The sequence below is a fragment of the Leucoraja erinacea genome, chromosome 4, assembly GCF_028641065.1.
Source record: "Leucoraja erinacea ecotype New England chromosome 4, Leri_hhj_1, whole genome shotgun sequence".
In the NCBI taxonomy this organism is placed as follows: domain Eukaryota; kingdom Metazoa; phylum Chordata; class Chondrichthyes; order Rajiformes; family Rajidae; genus Leucoraja; species Leucoraja erinaceus.
In genome coordinates, this window is record NC_073380.1 from 55,606,779 (window position 1) to 55,620,877 (window position 14,099).

At 38.7% G+C, this 14,099-nt stretch overlaps 1 protein-coding gene across 1 annotated transcript in view; it reads right to left on the minus strand.

Moving 5' to 3' along the window:
* The window catches only part of stk3 (serine/threonine kinase 3 (STE20 homolog, yeast)), a 252,149-nt gene that overhangs the window by 194,812 nt on the left and 43,238 nt on the right, over positions 1 to 14,099 (minus strand). The window contains 1 exon segment of the mRNA XM_055633459.1: positions 2,441 to 2,605. Within this exon segment, the coding sequence (XP_055489434.1) occupies positions 2,441 to 2,605 (165 nt within the window).

Below are 14,099 nucleotides of genomic sequence, written 5' to 3' on the forward strand. Positions count from 1 at the left end.
ACTGATCATTTTGCTGCTTCCGAAAACAAGCAGTTCAGTTCACTTCCTCCGAGCTGCTTTTCATGTCAATTAGTTTGCTTATTATGTCTCTATCAAAATTCAGAATGGATCTATCAAAAAATAAACATAAAACACATGACCAGTACAACTGACAAGGTTGGATTCATTATCTACACTAACTAGCCATTACAAAGTCTGTGAATACAGAAGGCACAAAAGAGAGTACTTTTCACTTTAAATATCTTTCACTTTTGTTTCTTGCCTTTTTTTTAAAAAATCGGGTTTCTGCGGGGTCCAGCAAATAGAAACAAAATAATATGTATATTCTGAAAAATACCAATCCGTGGCTGTGGGAATATACCATGTCACCAAGTCATTTTTTAAGAGGAAGAATAATTTTGGAGATGTGTCTGATATAAATTTGACCGCTCCCAGAGGAAAAGTAACATATTTGGACCCCATTCCAAAATCAAGTAACCCCTGCTTGTTTATTACTTGTATGTACTGTGCCCAGTTCAGTCCTGTCATCACTTGCCTGAATCACATTCCCCCAAAACCATCTGCTTCCAATTGTAATTCATTACATCTACAAGTACCCAATTGATGCACAATGCAATCCAAATACATATATCGTATTGGTGTTTATATTCTGTACTAATTACATTTAAATAGATAGTCCTACTATTATAGTAATAGTAATTGTAACTTTTTTTTAAATTAGTGGCTACTAAAAACACAGGAATTTATTTTAAAAGTTATACAGACAAAATACTCCATCATGATTCCAAATTGTGTTGCCAGCACAAATTTGATTGGGTGGAGGGCCTCCTTCTTTGCCTTAACAATTAAACAATTTAATTTCCCACTATGAGAAACTGCTTTCTCATCATTTCACATTATCATGCCTCTGCCCCTTTCTCACCCCATTTCTTTGAAGTACCGGTATCTTGCTTATGGTCAGTGCTCATGCTTCTTATCACCGGATCTTCTTAATCTATTTCCTTGTAGGTTTTTCCTTTAAACTTCATTCCTAACCCCCAGCTCTGCTTTGAAAACTATAAACCCTCCACTCTTCCTCCAGTCCTGAGAGAGGGTCTTTGACCCAAAACATTGACTGGTTTCTCTTTTTACAGCTGCTGCTTGACTGGCTAAGATCTTCAACATTTTCTATATTTGTTACAACATTTGTTGCATTTATTCAGGTAAAGGTTGTTACTGCAATTCTACCAGTCATCTGACCCAATTACAGAAGGCACAATTTTGAAAGACTATTTTATCTTCATTGACATTGTCCAGTTGCTAATATATTTCCAGCTAAATTTTCTGGTTTTGAATTTGAGCAGCAATATTTTACTTCGACGGCCATGCAAATGAATGGTGGCAATGAAATTACGTAGGGACTCATAACTCTGCAATATTCAGCACTGTCTGTATTTGAGGAAGCTTTCCATATTTCAGAGAACGTGAATACTAAAATAAACAGTCTTTTAACAAGTTACGCTAACTTACGTTCAGAAAAAAAAGCAAATCAAGTGTTATTTACACACATTGTTTTCCACAATGTCTCAATGGTGACGAATAGAGACTTCAAGTATGAGTGGCAGTAAGTATTCAGTCTAAAGAGATCTTCAGCCATTCACAGGACTCAGTTGAACAGTTTCCTGTCTGGATACAAACTTCATTCTATATTTAGCAAATTGCTATTAAAATACATGTATCGGTAATTACAAATGGACTTATGATGCATACAGATTTAGAATTTACCACCTGCCGTTTGATATTTTTGGATGTCACTGAACTGCATCTATTTGTGTATAACTTCTTGCAACAGGATAATTTCATGTCATTGTGCGCAATGTGAAAACTGATAAAAGATGTCACGTACAAATTGGAAAATCTGATAAAGGAAAAGACAACTGGAAGTCCCACCCGAAGCCGAGTGAGACAGCCGATCTCAACCTCATCATGACTTCGGCGGCTGGAATTACGATCAGTGGGTTGAATTTTCCCTCTGCGGCCAGCGCTTTGGAACTCAGGCCCAACCTGTGGATCCATTCCCACAGCCGACTTCAGAGGCCAAATTTGCGAGCCAGTATGTCAGTCCCCCAGTGACCTAGGCAGACCATTCTAGTACCGTTCCACTCCTCTCGTGGACCATGATCTCTGTTGGTCCAACAAAACAGATAACCGGCAAGGCTCCGGAACCATGGGTACCAGAAAATCGGTGGTGGTCCTGTACTAACAGAGGCTAGGCATAAATTTATTCGATTTTTGTTGAAATGTTGAGTGTACTGCTGTTTATTTCCATTATATGACTGAAGTACACCATCTCCAAAATAGTTTATTCAGAGAAAATTAACAGGTCAATGAGCTTCAGTGACGATATTGCATTTTGAATCAGAATAGCATCAATTTACTTTGGCTCACAATGATTACTTACTGTCAGCTGACCTGCAACACCAAAATCCGCAAGCTTTGCATGGCCTTCCGTAGTCAGTAGGATATTTCCAGCTTTGATATCTCGATGGATTTTTCTCATGAAGTGCAGATATTCCAGCCCTTTCAAGGTCGATTTAAGGATTGTTGCTATTTCATCTTCTATTAACTATAATCAGATCACATAACATTAAAAATCAATATCATTTGAACATATATGTAAATAAAACATCAAATAAGTAGAAATTTAAAGCCACAAGTAATGACAGACACTGGAATCTTGAGGGAAATATAAAGTGCTGGAGGAACTCAGCATTTGTGGAGGGAATGGACAGACAATATTTCGGGTTGGGATTCTTCCTCCCATCCTCTGTCTATTCCCTCCATAAATGCTGCCTGGCTTACAAATTTATATGTTATTTCAATTTTAATGAAATAATCTACATTTCTGGTAGCAGCATTTTATATAAAAAACCCAAACTTGGTAAAGTGGAATGATTTTTATTCCACCGCTCTGTTGGTGAGGAATGAAATTCAGTCGCTTGCAAGGGGTGACATTGAAACAGGAAATGTGGAGTCAGTATGGATAGAACTAAGGAATTGTAAGGGTAAAAAGACCCTAATGGGACTTATCTACAGCCTCCCAAACAGTAGTCTGGATATATGGTCCAGCTTGAATCAAGAGTTAAAATTGGCATGTCCGTAAAGGTAATGCCATGGTTGTTATGGGAGATTTCAACATGCAGGTAGACTGGGAAAATCAGGTTCGTACTGGACCCCAAGAAAGGGGGTTTGCGGAGTGCCTCTGTGATGGATTCTTAGAGTAGCTTGTACTTGGAGCCTACCAGGGAAAAGGCAATTCTGGATTTAGTGTTGTGTAATGAACCGGATTTGATAAGGGAACTCAAGGTAAAGGAGCCATTATGAGGTAGTGACCAAAATATGATGTTTTAATCTGCAATTTGATAGGGAGAAGGGTAAATCGGAGGCATCAGTATTACTGTTGAACAAAGGGGACTATGGAGCTATGAGGGAGGAGCTGGCCAAAGTTGACTGGAAAGATACCCTAGCAGGGATGACAGTGGAGCAACAATGGCAGGCATTTCTGGGAACAATACAGAAGGTGCAGGATCAGTTTATTACAAAGAGGAAGAAAGGGGAGTAAGGGGCGACCGTGGCTGACAAGGGAAGTCTGAGACAGTATAAAAATAAAGGAGAAGTATAACATAGCAAAGATGAGCGGGAAGCCAGCGGATTGGGCAACTTTTAAAGAGCAACGGAAGATAATTAATATGGGGAGAAAAGATGAGGTCCGAAGGTTAGCTAGCCAAGAATATAAAGGAGGATAGTAAAAGCTTCTTTAGGTATGTGAACAGGAAAAAAATAGTTAAGACCAAAGTTGGACACTTGAAGACGGGAAAAAGGTGAATTTATTACGGGGAACAAGGAAATGGCAGACGAGTTGAACGCGTACTTTGGATCCGTCTTCACTCAGGAGGACACAAACAATCTTCCTGATGTACTAGTGGGCAGAGGATCTAGGGTGACGGAGCAACTGAAGGAAATTCACATTAGACAGGAGGTAAAACTGATGGGACTGAAGGCAGATAAATCCCCAGGGGCTGATAATCTGCATCCCAGGGTACTTTAGGAAGTGGCTCTAGAAATTGTAGACGCATGGTGGTCATTTTCCAATGTTCTATAGATTCGGGATCAGTTCCTGTGGATTGGAGGGTAGCTAATGTTATCCCACTTTTTAAGAAAGGTGGGAGAGAGAACACAGGGAATTATAGACCAGTTAGCCTGACATTGGTGGTGGGGAAGATGCTGCAGTCAATTGTAAAAGTTGAAATAGCGGCACATTTGGATAGCAGTAACAGGATCGGTCCGAGTCAGCACGGATTTACGAAGGGGAAATCATGCTTGACTAATCTTCTGGAAATTTGTGAGGATGTAACTAGGAAAATGGACAAGGGAGAGCCAGCAGATGTAGTGTACCTGGACTTTCAGAAAGCATTTGATAAGGTCCCACATAGGAGATTAGTGGGCAAAATTACAGCACATGGTATTGGGGGTAGGGTGCTGACATGGATAGAAAGTTGGTTGGCAGACAGGAAACAAAGAGTAGGGATTAATGTGACCGTTTCAGAATAGCAGGCAGTGACTAGTGGGGTACTGCAAGGCTGGGTGCTAGGACCACAGCTATTTACAATATACATTAATGATTTAGATGAAAGGATAAAAAGTAACATTAGCAATTTTGCAGATGACACAAAGCTGGGTGGCAGTTTGAACTGTGAAGAGGATGCTATGAGGACGCAGAGCGACTTGGACAGGTTGGGTGAGGGGGCAGGTGCAGTTTAATGTGGATAAATGTGAGTTGAACCACTTTGGTGGCAAAAACAGGAAGGCAGATTATTATTTAAATGGAGTCAAGTTGGGAAAAGTGGAAGTACAACGGGATTTGGGGGTCCTTGTTCATCAGTCAATGAAAGTAAGTAAGTCTCTGTGCCTCCCTTTCCACAGACTCTCAGTTTGAAGAGGTTTCTCGACTCAAAACGTCACCCATTCCCTCCAGAGATGCTACAGCATTTTGTGTCTATCTTGGGTGTAAACCAGCATCTGCAGTTCCTTCCTACACAGGTGTTCCTATAAATTCCTTATGCCAATATGTAACACCGCAAAATGTTCATGAACAACCAAGGGCAAAACCTCCACCTATCTGTGGATGTGGGTCAGTAAGAGACATTTTGGATTCAGTAAACATAATATTGTTAAGAATACCAAAATAAAAAAGATACAATCAAGCATGAGTGGACATTATCTGAAAAACCAAACTTCAAACTGAAGAGTGATTGAGCACATATATTGGAATCAAACACATGTATGCAAAGTAACTAAACAATATTCTTTATTCAGGCACACAATTTGGGTATCTTAGGCAAGTCCAGCATTTATCATCCTTTACCAATAGGAGAACTTCAAGAAGATAATTTGGGAGCCAAGTTCCTTAAGATGTTAAGTATTTTTTTTAAAAAAGGAAAAATAAACCTACCAGTGTACAAATTATACCTCTGAGGGAAAAAACTAAATTTAGAAAATGAAAGATGTGAAAAATAAAGGATAAAGGATAAAGTAAAAATATGAAATAGACCCATAGTGTAGCCAACACAAAGGGATTATGGTTCTTTTATACATACCAAATAAGAATAAACTGAAAGGAACTATAGGGCTATACTACCCACAGGATGACTTTCCATCTTCTGAACCCATATAACATGCTGTCTCCACACCTTTTTGAATTATAGAATGGATACAGCACAAAAGGAGCCTATTCCACCCATCAAGTTCTGCAAAGGCTCTTGACCCGAGAAATTCTCGAGTTGCATCTCCTGGACCTTTCTCATAATCTTGAAAATTGTTCTTCACAATATATTTATCTATTTCTGTCGAAGGCCATAATGGCCCCTGCCTAATGCACATCTTGTAGAGGTTCCCCCTCGTGTCACACTTGGTTATATTCATTTGTATTTTGTATGCGTGGTGTCTGGTCCTCAACCCTTGCATCTAAAGGAACAACCTTCCACTATTCACTGACCAGATACCATTACTTTAATGCTCTATGTCTACGTTGATAAACCATGTATGTTTTACTTTCACCTCACAAAATTTACAAATCCACACATCTGGTAGACTGCACATAACTGTGCAGCATGTTCAGGCTCTACTTCTGAAGAACAGAACACACCTACTCCAAAAACATATTTAGATACTGCATCAGCTCTATTCATTCTCAGTGCACAGTAAGTAAAACGCCCACTCAGTCTTGAGTTCAACCAAAAGGCAACTAAACACAAGGGACCACAGCTACCAATTGCTGTTTGATGTGGTAATCACACAATACCAAATTGCAATAACTGGAATGTACAACACCACTGGAAGCCAAAATTACAGGAGGAAAGAAATGATCAGATTCAGGGAAAGATACAATTATAACAAAATCCACATGTATCCAGTTTGCTAAGATCATAAGGAACACATCCCAGCCTAATCATCGGCAATGCATGAACAGCATGATCTACAAAAAATGTAATAATATTCCCTTTAACTAAAATGCAATGGATTTAACATTTTGTCTGACTATTTTTGAAACTTCACATCCATACCATGAGAAGTTAAATAAATGTAATGCAGTTGTATCAACACTGTATGTATTAACACGAATAGCTTCCACATATAGAATATAAAGTGACAATTTTTATCCCCAAATAATTTACAAAATGCAATGTAATTTTCCAAAGGAAAAGTGCACAAAATGGTTAATGTGAAAACTGATAATAGAGTGTTTGTGTGCAAGAACACATTCAATGATGTTCTATCTTTGATTTACTGGAATAGTACTGTAAATCAAATGTTGAGAAAAATAATTTAGGAGCATTAATGACAAAATGTAGCCTTTGAAGATTTTTTAAAGAATAAAATAAACATAAAGCACATTAATCAATTAAAGTTCAGTGTAAGACTAGTGTTTGTGCTTAAGTAGATTAGGGACAGCCAAGATTAGTCTGTTCCGTTTGAAGCGGAACCCATTGCAAACAACATGATCAGATTACCAGAATTATCATAGCAAGAAGCATTAATAACCATGCCACACTACATTAATGTAGAATTGGCAAAGAAACTGACTTAACAAAATAAAGGAAACTTCCTCTAATCAAGAATAAATCAATTTCTGCAATACAGCATAAAAATTCAAAGGCCGATAAGATTATTACAAACATCTGTACAACATTCCTGATTAAGCATGTTAAATCATACATAGCGAAAATGAAAGCAGAGGAAACTACTGATGGGAAATATAAATTCAAATTCTTTAACCACTAAGTGAAAATCAACTGTCCCCAAAACAAAGCTTCATTTTTAATCAAATGGATTATTTACAGCAGGTAAAAGTTCAGAAACGTTTGAAATCAAAGTAAGGGCGGTCACGGTGGCGCAGCGTTGGAGTTGCTGCCTTGCAGCAAATGCAGCGCCGGAGACCCGGGTTCGATCCTGACTACGGGTGCTGTCTGTACGGAGTTTGTACATTCTCCCCATGACCTGCATGGGTTTTCTCCGAGATCTTCTGTTTCCTCCCACACTCCAAAGACATACAGATTTGTAGGCTAACTGGCCTGGTAAATGTAAAAATTGTCCCGAGTCATTGTAGGATAGTGTTAATATGCGGGGATCGCTGGTCGGCGCGGACCCGGTGGGCCGAAGGGCCTGTTTCGGCGCTGTATCTCTAAACTAAACTAAGGAGATTATTTTTAAAAAGTTAAGGATCAAAACTTTTGTTTTTAAATTGCCATGTGTGCATTTTGACAGTCGTGAATTTTAACAGGATGATTACAACAAAGCTGCCCCTAAGATAAAAACGTTAAGTAACTTGAATAATTTTAATTAACTACCTTGAGAATTCAGTGTTTTAGAAGCCTGTGGAATTCAGCCAAAGCCAAGTAATGCCATGCAGATCCATATAGCACCCCAATGTTATCATCAGATTTGTACTTATAAGGTTTGTCAGAAGACCTTACACAAATCAAGGAGTAACAAACACCACCAGAGTCAAAGAAGCATTGCCACCTATTCTAATCTTTTATTGTCTAAATATTTTTACATGAGAGGAAATGGTGGACTCAGTGAGTGTATGATGTAAGAATAACCCGTACAACAAGAATAAACTGTAATAAGTGCAAAGAGACTTGGGAGTGCTGGTGCAGGATTCCCAAAAAGTTAATCTGCAAGTTGAATCGGTAGTAAAGAAAGCAAAGTCACTGCTACCAATCATTTTAAGATGGCTTGTATACAAAAAAAGGGATGTATTGTTGAGGCTCTGTGAGGCGCTGGTAAGGCCGCAATTGGAATATTGTGAGCAATTTTAGGCACCATATCTGAGGAAGATGTGCTGGCTCTGGAGAGAGTCCAGAGGAGGTTTACATGAATGATCCCAGGAATGAGTAGGTTAACTTATGATGAGGTTTATCGGCACTGTGCCTGTACTCGCTGAGTTTAGAAGAAGGGGGCGTTTCATTGAAACATACAGAATAGTGAAAGGCTTGGATAGAGTGGATGTCGAGAGGATGTTTCCAATGGTGGGAGAGTCCAGGACCAGAGGCCATAGCCTCAGAATTAAAGAATGTTCTTTTAGGAAGGAGATGAGGAGACATTTCTTTAGTCAGAGGGTGGTTATTCTGTGGAACTCTTTGCCACAGAGGCTGTGGAGGCAAAGTCAGTGGATATTTTTAAGGCAGAGATAGATAGATTCTTGATTAGTACAGGTTATGGGGAGAAGGCAGGAGAATGTGGTTAGGAGGGAGAGATAGTCAGCCATGATTGAATGGCAGAGTAGACCTGAGGGGCCGAATGGCCCAACTCTACTACTATTCCTTATGTAAAAACTGAAAATAACTTTGATCACAAAGAAAAACCTAGTCACTTCATCTGCATGGATTTGCTGTAGACTTGTTGGGCTGAAGGGCATGTTTCCATGCTGTATCTCTAAACTAAACTAAACATTACCCATTGTGTTTTTATTGTAAATTAATGGGGATTGAAATCAGTACAATACACTTAAGAAAATCTGTAATTTTAAAGCTTCACAGATAACTAGCCACACTCTATTTGCCTTTTCATTTTCTTTATGCTTTTGACATATGAACCGTATGCCAGCAGATCTAGTCTGACCACATTTGGGAATTTTGGACTTTCTCTTAAGAGGATTGCAGAGAATTCCAAAATATTGCAGCATCTGATCCTTCTGGTTCATACCAGCTCTCTGAAGAAGAAATCCAGCTTGTCCTATTACCCCACCCTTTCCCCATAGCCTTGCAAATTATTTTATTTTTGAGTATTAAGCCAGTCTCTTCTAAATGATACAATTAAATCTGCCTCCACGACTGTACGTGAAATATCATTCAGACTCTAATGACTAACTGTGTAAAAAAGGGTTTTCCTCATTTGAGGAAACAAATACTGTGTGTTATAACCAAATTATATGAATGTAGCTTATGCGGTACACCTGTAGAAATTTAAGAGATTATTTGTTGCCATATCGTATCTCCGCAATCTTCTAAGGAAGTGGAGGCGTTGACGGGCTTTCTTTATGATTGCATCAATGTGCTGGGTCCAGGACAGATCCTCAGAGATATTCATGTCCAGGAATTTGAAGCTTTTAACTCTTCCCACCACCGTCCCATTGATAAAGGCAGGTTTGTGGATCCTCATTCTTCCCCTTCAAAAGTCTACAATCAGTTCCTTGGTCTTAATGACATTGAGAGCAAGGTTGTTGTTCTGACACAATTTAGTCAATCGATCGATCAATCTCCTTCCTAAACTCTGACTCATTATCATTTATAAATCATCCAACCACAGTGGTGTCATCAGCAAACTTGAAGATGGAGTTCAAACTGTGTCCGGCTACACAGTCGTGAATATAGAATGAGTAGAGCAGTGGGCTGAGCATGCAGCCTTCAGGTGTACCTGTGCTGATCGTGATCGAGGAGGAAGTGTTGTTGCCACACGATCCATATCCCTCCATTCCCTACAAAGCCTCATAAACACCACTATTGTATCTGCCTGCACCACCATCCCTGGCAGGGGGTTCCAGGCACCCACCACTGTGTAAAAATCTTACCCCACGCATCTCGTTTAAATTTTGCTCCTCTCACTTTGAAGCTATGCCCTCAAGTCCTTAATATTCCCACCCTGGGAAAAAGGTTCATACTCTCTGTGTGTGTTTTTTATTAATTTCACACATATTTATATTTATTCTTAAATATTCAGTAATTTTTTTCTATGTGCAGATATAAAACGGGCTGAAGAGACAGGTTTTGGATTCAACTGAAAGCAAAGCAAACAGCTTTTTAAAGCACAAAAAGGGAAAATAAAATTGACTCTAAACATTGCCTAATGCAATTATATGTAGTCATGTAATAAGCATAATATGGAAGAAGGAACTACAGATGCTAGTTTAAACCGAGATAGACACAAAAAGTTGGAGTGACTCAGTGGGACAGGCAGCATCTCTGGAGAGAAGGAATGGGTGACGTTTTGGGTCGAAACCCCTACTTCAGACAATAAACATAATAAATCAACATGAAGAGAAGCTGCATCAATTGGGGTGCAAACCTAATTTCGACCATTGGTTGATATGCTATACATTCCTTAATAGCTTGTATTCAGACATTTCAACCTGCAAGTTTATTCAATCCTTGATTTGAAAATGTGTTAAAGTCATAACTGCTCAGTCCACATTATGTATATACCCAAGTTAGGGGGGGGAAAGAGAAGTCACATACGCGGGAAAAACAGGAGGTATTTAGATGTTGTTGTTAAGCCCCAGATTACATCATTTTCAAGCAGATTACCATCATAGAAACATGCAGCTCAGAAACAAGTCCTTACATCCCACCTTGTCCATGCAGTCTGTGATACCTACCTATGCTAATACCATAGCCATCTACACCTTTCTTATCCAATTACCTGTCTAAATGCCTTTTAAATATTATGATTATATCAGCTTCCGCTATTACCTCTGGCCAGTTATTCACCACTCTCTACGTGAAAACTCTACCTCTCACATCTTGTTTACATTTCATCATTTTGTAAACTTCTACGTCACCCTTAAGGGCCTGTCCCACTTACGTGACTTTTTCGGCGACTGCCGGCACCCGTCATAGATCATTGAAAATTCAGCGGCGATCAGACACTACGACTCTTTGGGTGACTAGGACACCTCTCAAGACTATACAGGCGACCCCTGGCGACATGTCGCGGGTGTCATGGGATGTCACCAGTGGGCATGTCGCCAGGGGGTCGCTTGTATGGTCGTGAGAGGTCTCCTAGTTTTGAACAACTGCAACATGACAACTCTTATACTCAATGCCTCAGCCTATGGATGAACGCATACCAAATACTTTTTTCAGTTACCATTTTCAGGGAACTGTGGACTTGCTATGTAATTTTGAGTTTACAGTAAGCAACTCCTCACTGTTTTCAATAAATTATTCCTCTGAAGTGCAGTGTAGAAATGTGATAAGCAAGAAAAGTTCAAGTGAACAAGAGAAGTAGTAGTACACGAGAAAACGGAAAAACCATCAGAAATCAAAAAAGAAACACACTTCTGAAGTTGGAATTAGATTTGACAATCCAAAACAATGTATTCTTGAACTTAATTTCCACCACATGTAGATAAAGTATTGCAAGTATACAAAAAATCTCACCTCAGTCTCTTTGTTGACTGTCATTTTGGTCTTAGTCTCTGAAATATGCCAAGATTATATTCCGTACTTTTGCACAGAGTTCAAGTGTCTACATTTCTTCCTGTATGTGATGATTTATGTACGTCCATATTCAATTTTAATTACCACAAATGTAACCACTTACATATTTTGGTTACGTTATTTTGCAGGGCTGTGGTTGTCTCTCAAAATCTTACCATCCTCCCTAAATTTGGGATGATTAGTCACTTAGTTATTTAGTATTAAGTTTCTGAACCCATGTTACCATCTGAAGTGATTTACTACATCTCAACCATTTTATGCTGAAAGTTCCAACTAAACTGCTCGATCAATTCACAGTTGGTAAAACTATTTCAGTACCAAGATACTGTAACAGGGTTATCGATGACAAATGCTTAGATACACCATTAACATCGCCAAGTTTTGTTTTAGTATATTCACAGGTCTGGTCACATAGCATTTTATTAAATCATGCTACAAACACACCATTAAACCAACAGTCAAATGCTTCCCATTTAAGAACTCAAATCTTCACATAAATATATATTGCGATCATTGTTGGCTTGATTAACAATCATCAGGATATTGGTCCAGATTGGTATGTTATGATTCACCTAGGCATGCCCCCTAACATTTGCCCAGGGGTCAGGCACACATTTAATGACATTGTCCAGTGCACAATGGCATTTGTAAACAGAAGTTGACTGGGAAAGATTCAACCTACGATCTGCGGTCTCCCTCGTAGTAAGACATGGTGGAAAATCAAGTCAACAAAGGAATGCAAATGAAAGGATCTGCACTGGGACACTAATATTTTAATCACTGCCTGCACTAGGTTTTTGCACTGCACCCTTTAGACTTTGGCAAAGCATCTTTGGCAGCATCTCAATATTATGAGCCTCAGTGCATAAAGCCACATTGCCCAATGGCTTTGGCCAAGTGGTTCCTAGAGACAGAGATCAACTTACATGGAGGGGGTATGGATGGTGTCCAGGTGCACAAGACAGCGCCTCGTACCTTTTTTCCCTGAGTTGCCTCTCATCTACAATGGTAATCTTTTATGCTGCTGCAAAATTGTAGATAAATTAGTGCTAAACTTACCAAGAAGAAACTGAAGTTAGTATTTGTATTGGCCGCATTCAAAAAATAATAACATATGCAGCACAGGCATTGTGGACCTTAGGTCGTGTTTCTGTGCTGCATGTTTCTATATTTCTGCGTTTGACACTCTACTTCTGAAAGTGGAAAATAGGCTGATGAAATTTTAGTAGATTGTGCCTCAAAGATGTTTTCTCCCAATACTTAATGAAGTTAGACACATTCTCGTATCATAAGATATTTCAAGTTTTACAACGTCAAGAACTTACTTTCCCAAAATCCTATTAAATGCTTCTCCAAATCTGAACTATTCTTACTTTGATATAGTAATCTATATTCAACTACCTTTTGGTATGCATGTTTTCAACTGACAACTTAATCCATTAGTGGAGCAGTTACATTTTCATGAATATCTATCACTACATAATTCACAAAGCCGTTGGTATAACCAATAAATTAAATCATACTCTACTGGTGAAATGTTCATTTCTTCAACTTAGCAGACATCCAAAGTTTTTTCATAAAAGTAGATTGCGTATACTGTGGTACATGGACCAACGCCAGAACTGACAACCCGTCCTTAGTTTGAAACAAAATTCACTGTCAGGCCAATGCTGTTACAGATAAGAGCAATTCAGCATCTCAGCAGCAGAATCACCTAAAAAGTAATCATTTTTATAAAAGCTCTAGTATTCAAAGCAACATATCTCATAACAATTTTAAGAAATAAAGGTAACTGTACAAAAAAACAATGAAGGCGATCTGATTTAAAATCTGTTATTATAATTGGTTTTGATAGTTGGCCAATTATATTCCTTCAGAGTGCACCTTCCAAATGATTTGATGTGCATCTGCAAAATAATTAAACCATTTGACTTGATCAATGTTGATAGATACTTAAGTTATGTTCGCAGAGAATCTGGATGGACATTGTTTAATAATTTTCAGTATTTTTGAACAAGTTGAAGACAATTGCAGCTCACTGCTGATATTTAGCAGAAGATGGTCTTGCATACAATTCATACAGCTTCAAATAGAAGATAACTGGATGTTGTCTCTCAGTTGCTATCAAATGGAATTTATTTGATCACTTTCAGATCAAAATTAAGATGTATCCTTCAGTATTTGATTTTACAAAAACTGGTCTACTTTTCATTTCCCTTCCCCAGGATAATTGCAGTTAGTGGGTGGGGTAGACAGATGGGATTGATCATGTGCATAAGTCATGCCATGACAATAAAACAGGCATGATGGTCCAGCTATTTTTTTTTACTTTGCTTCATT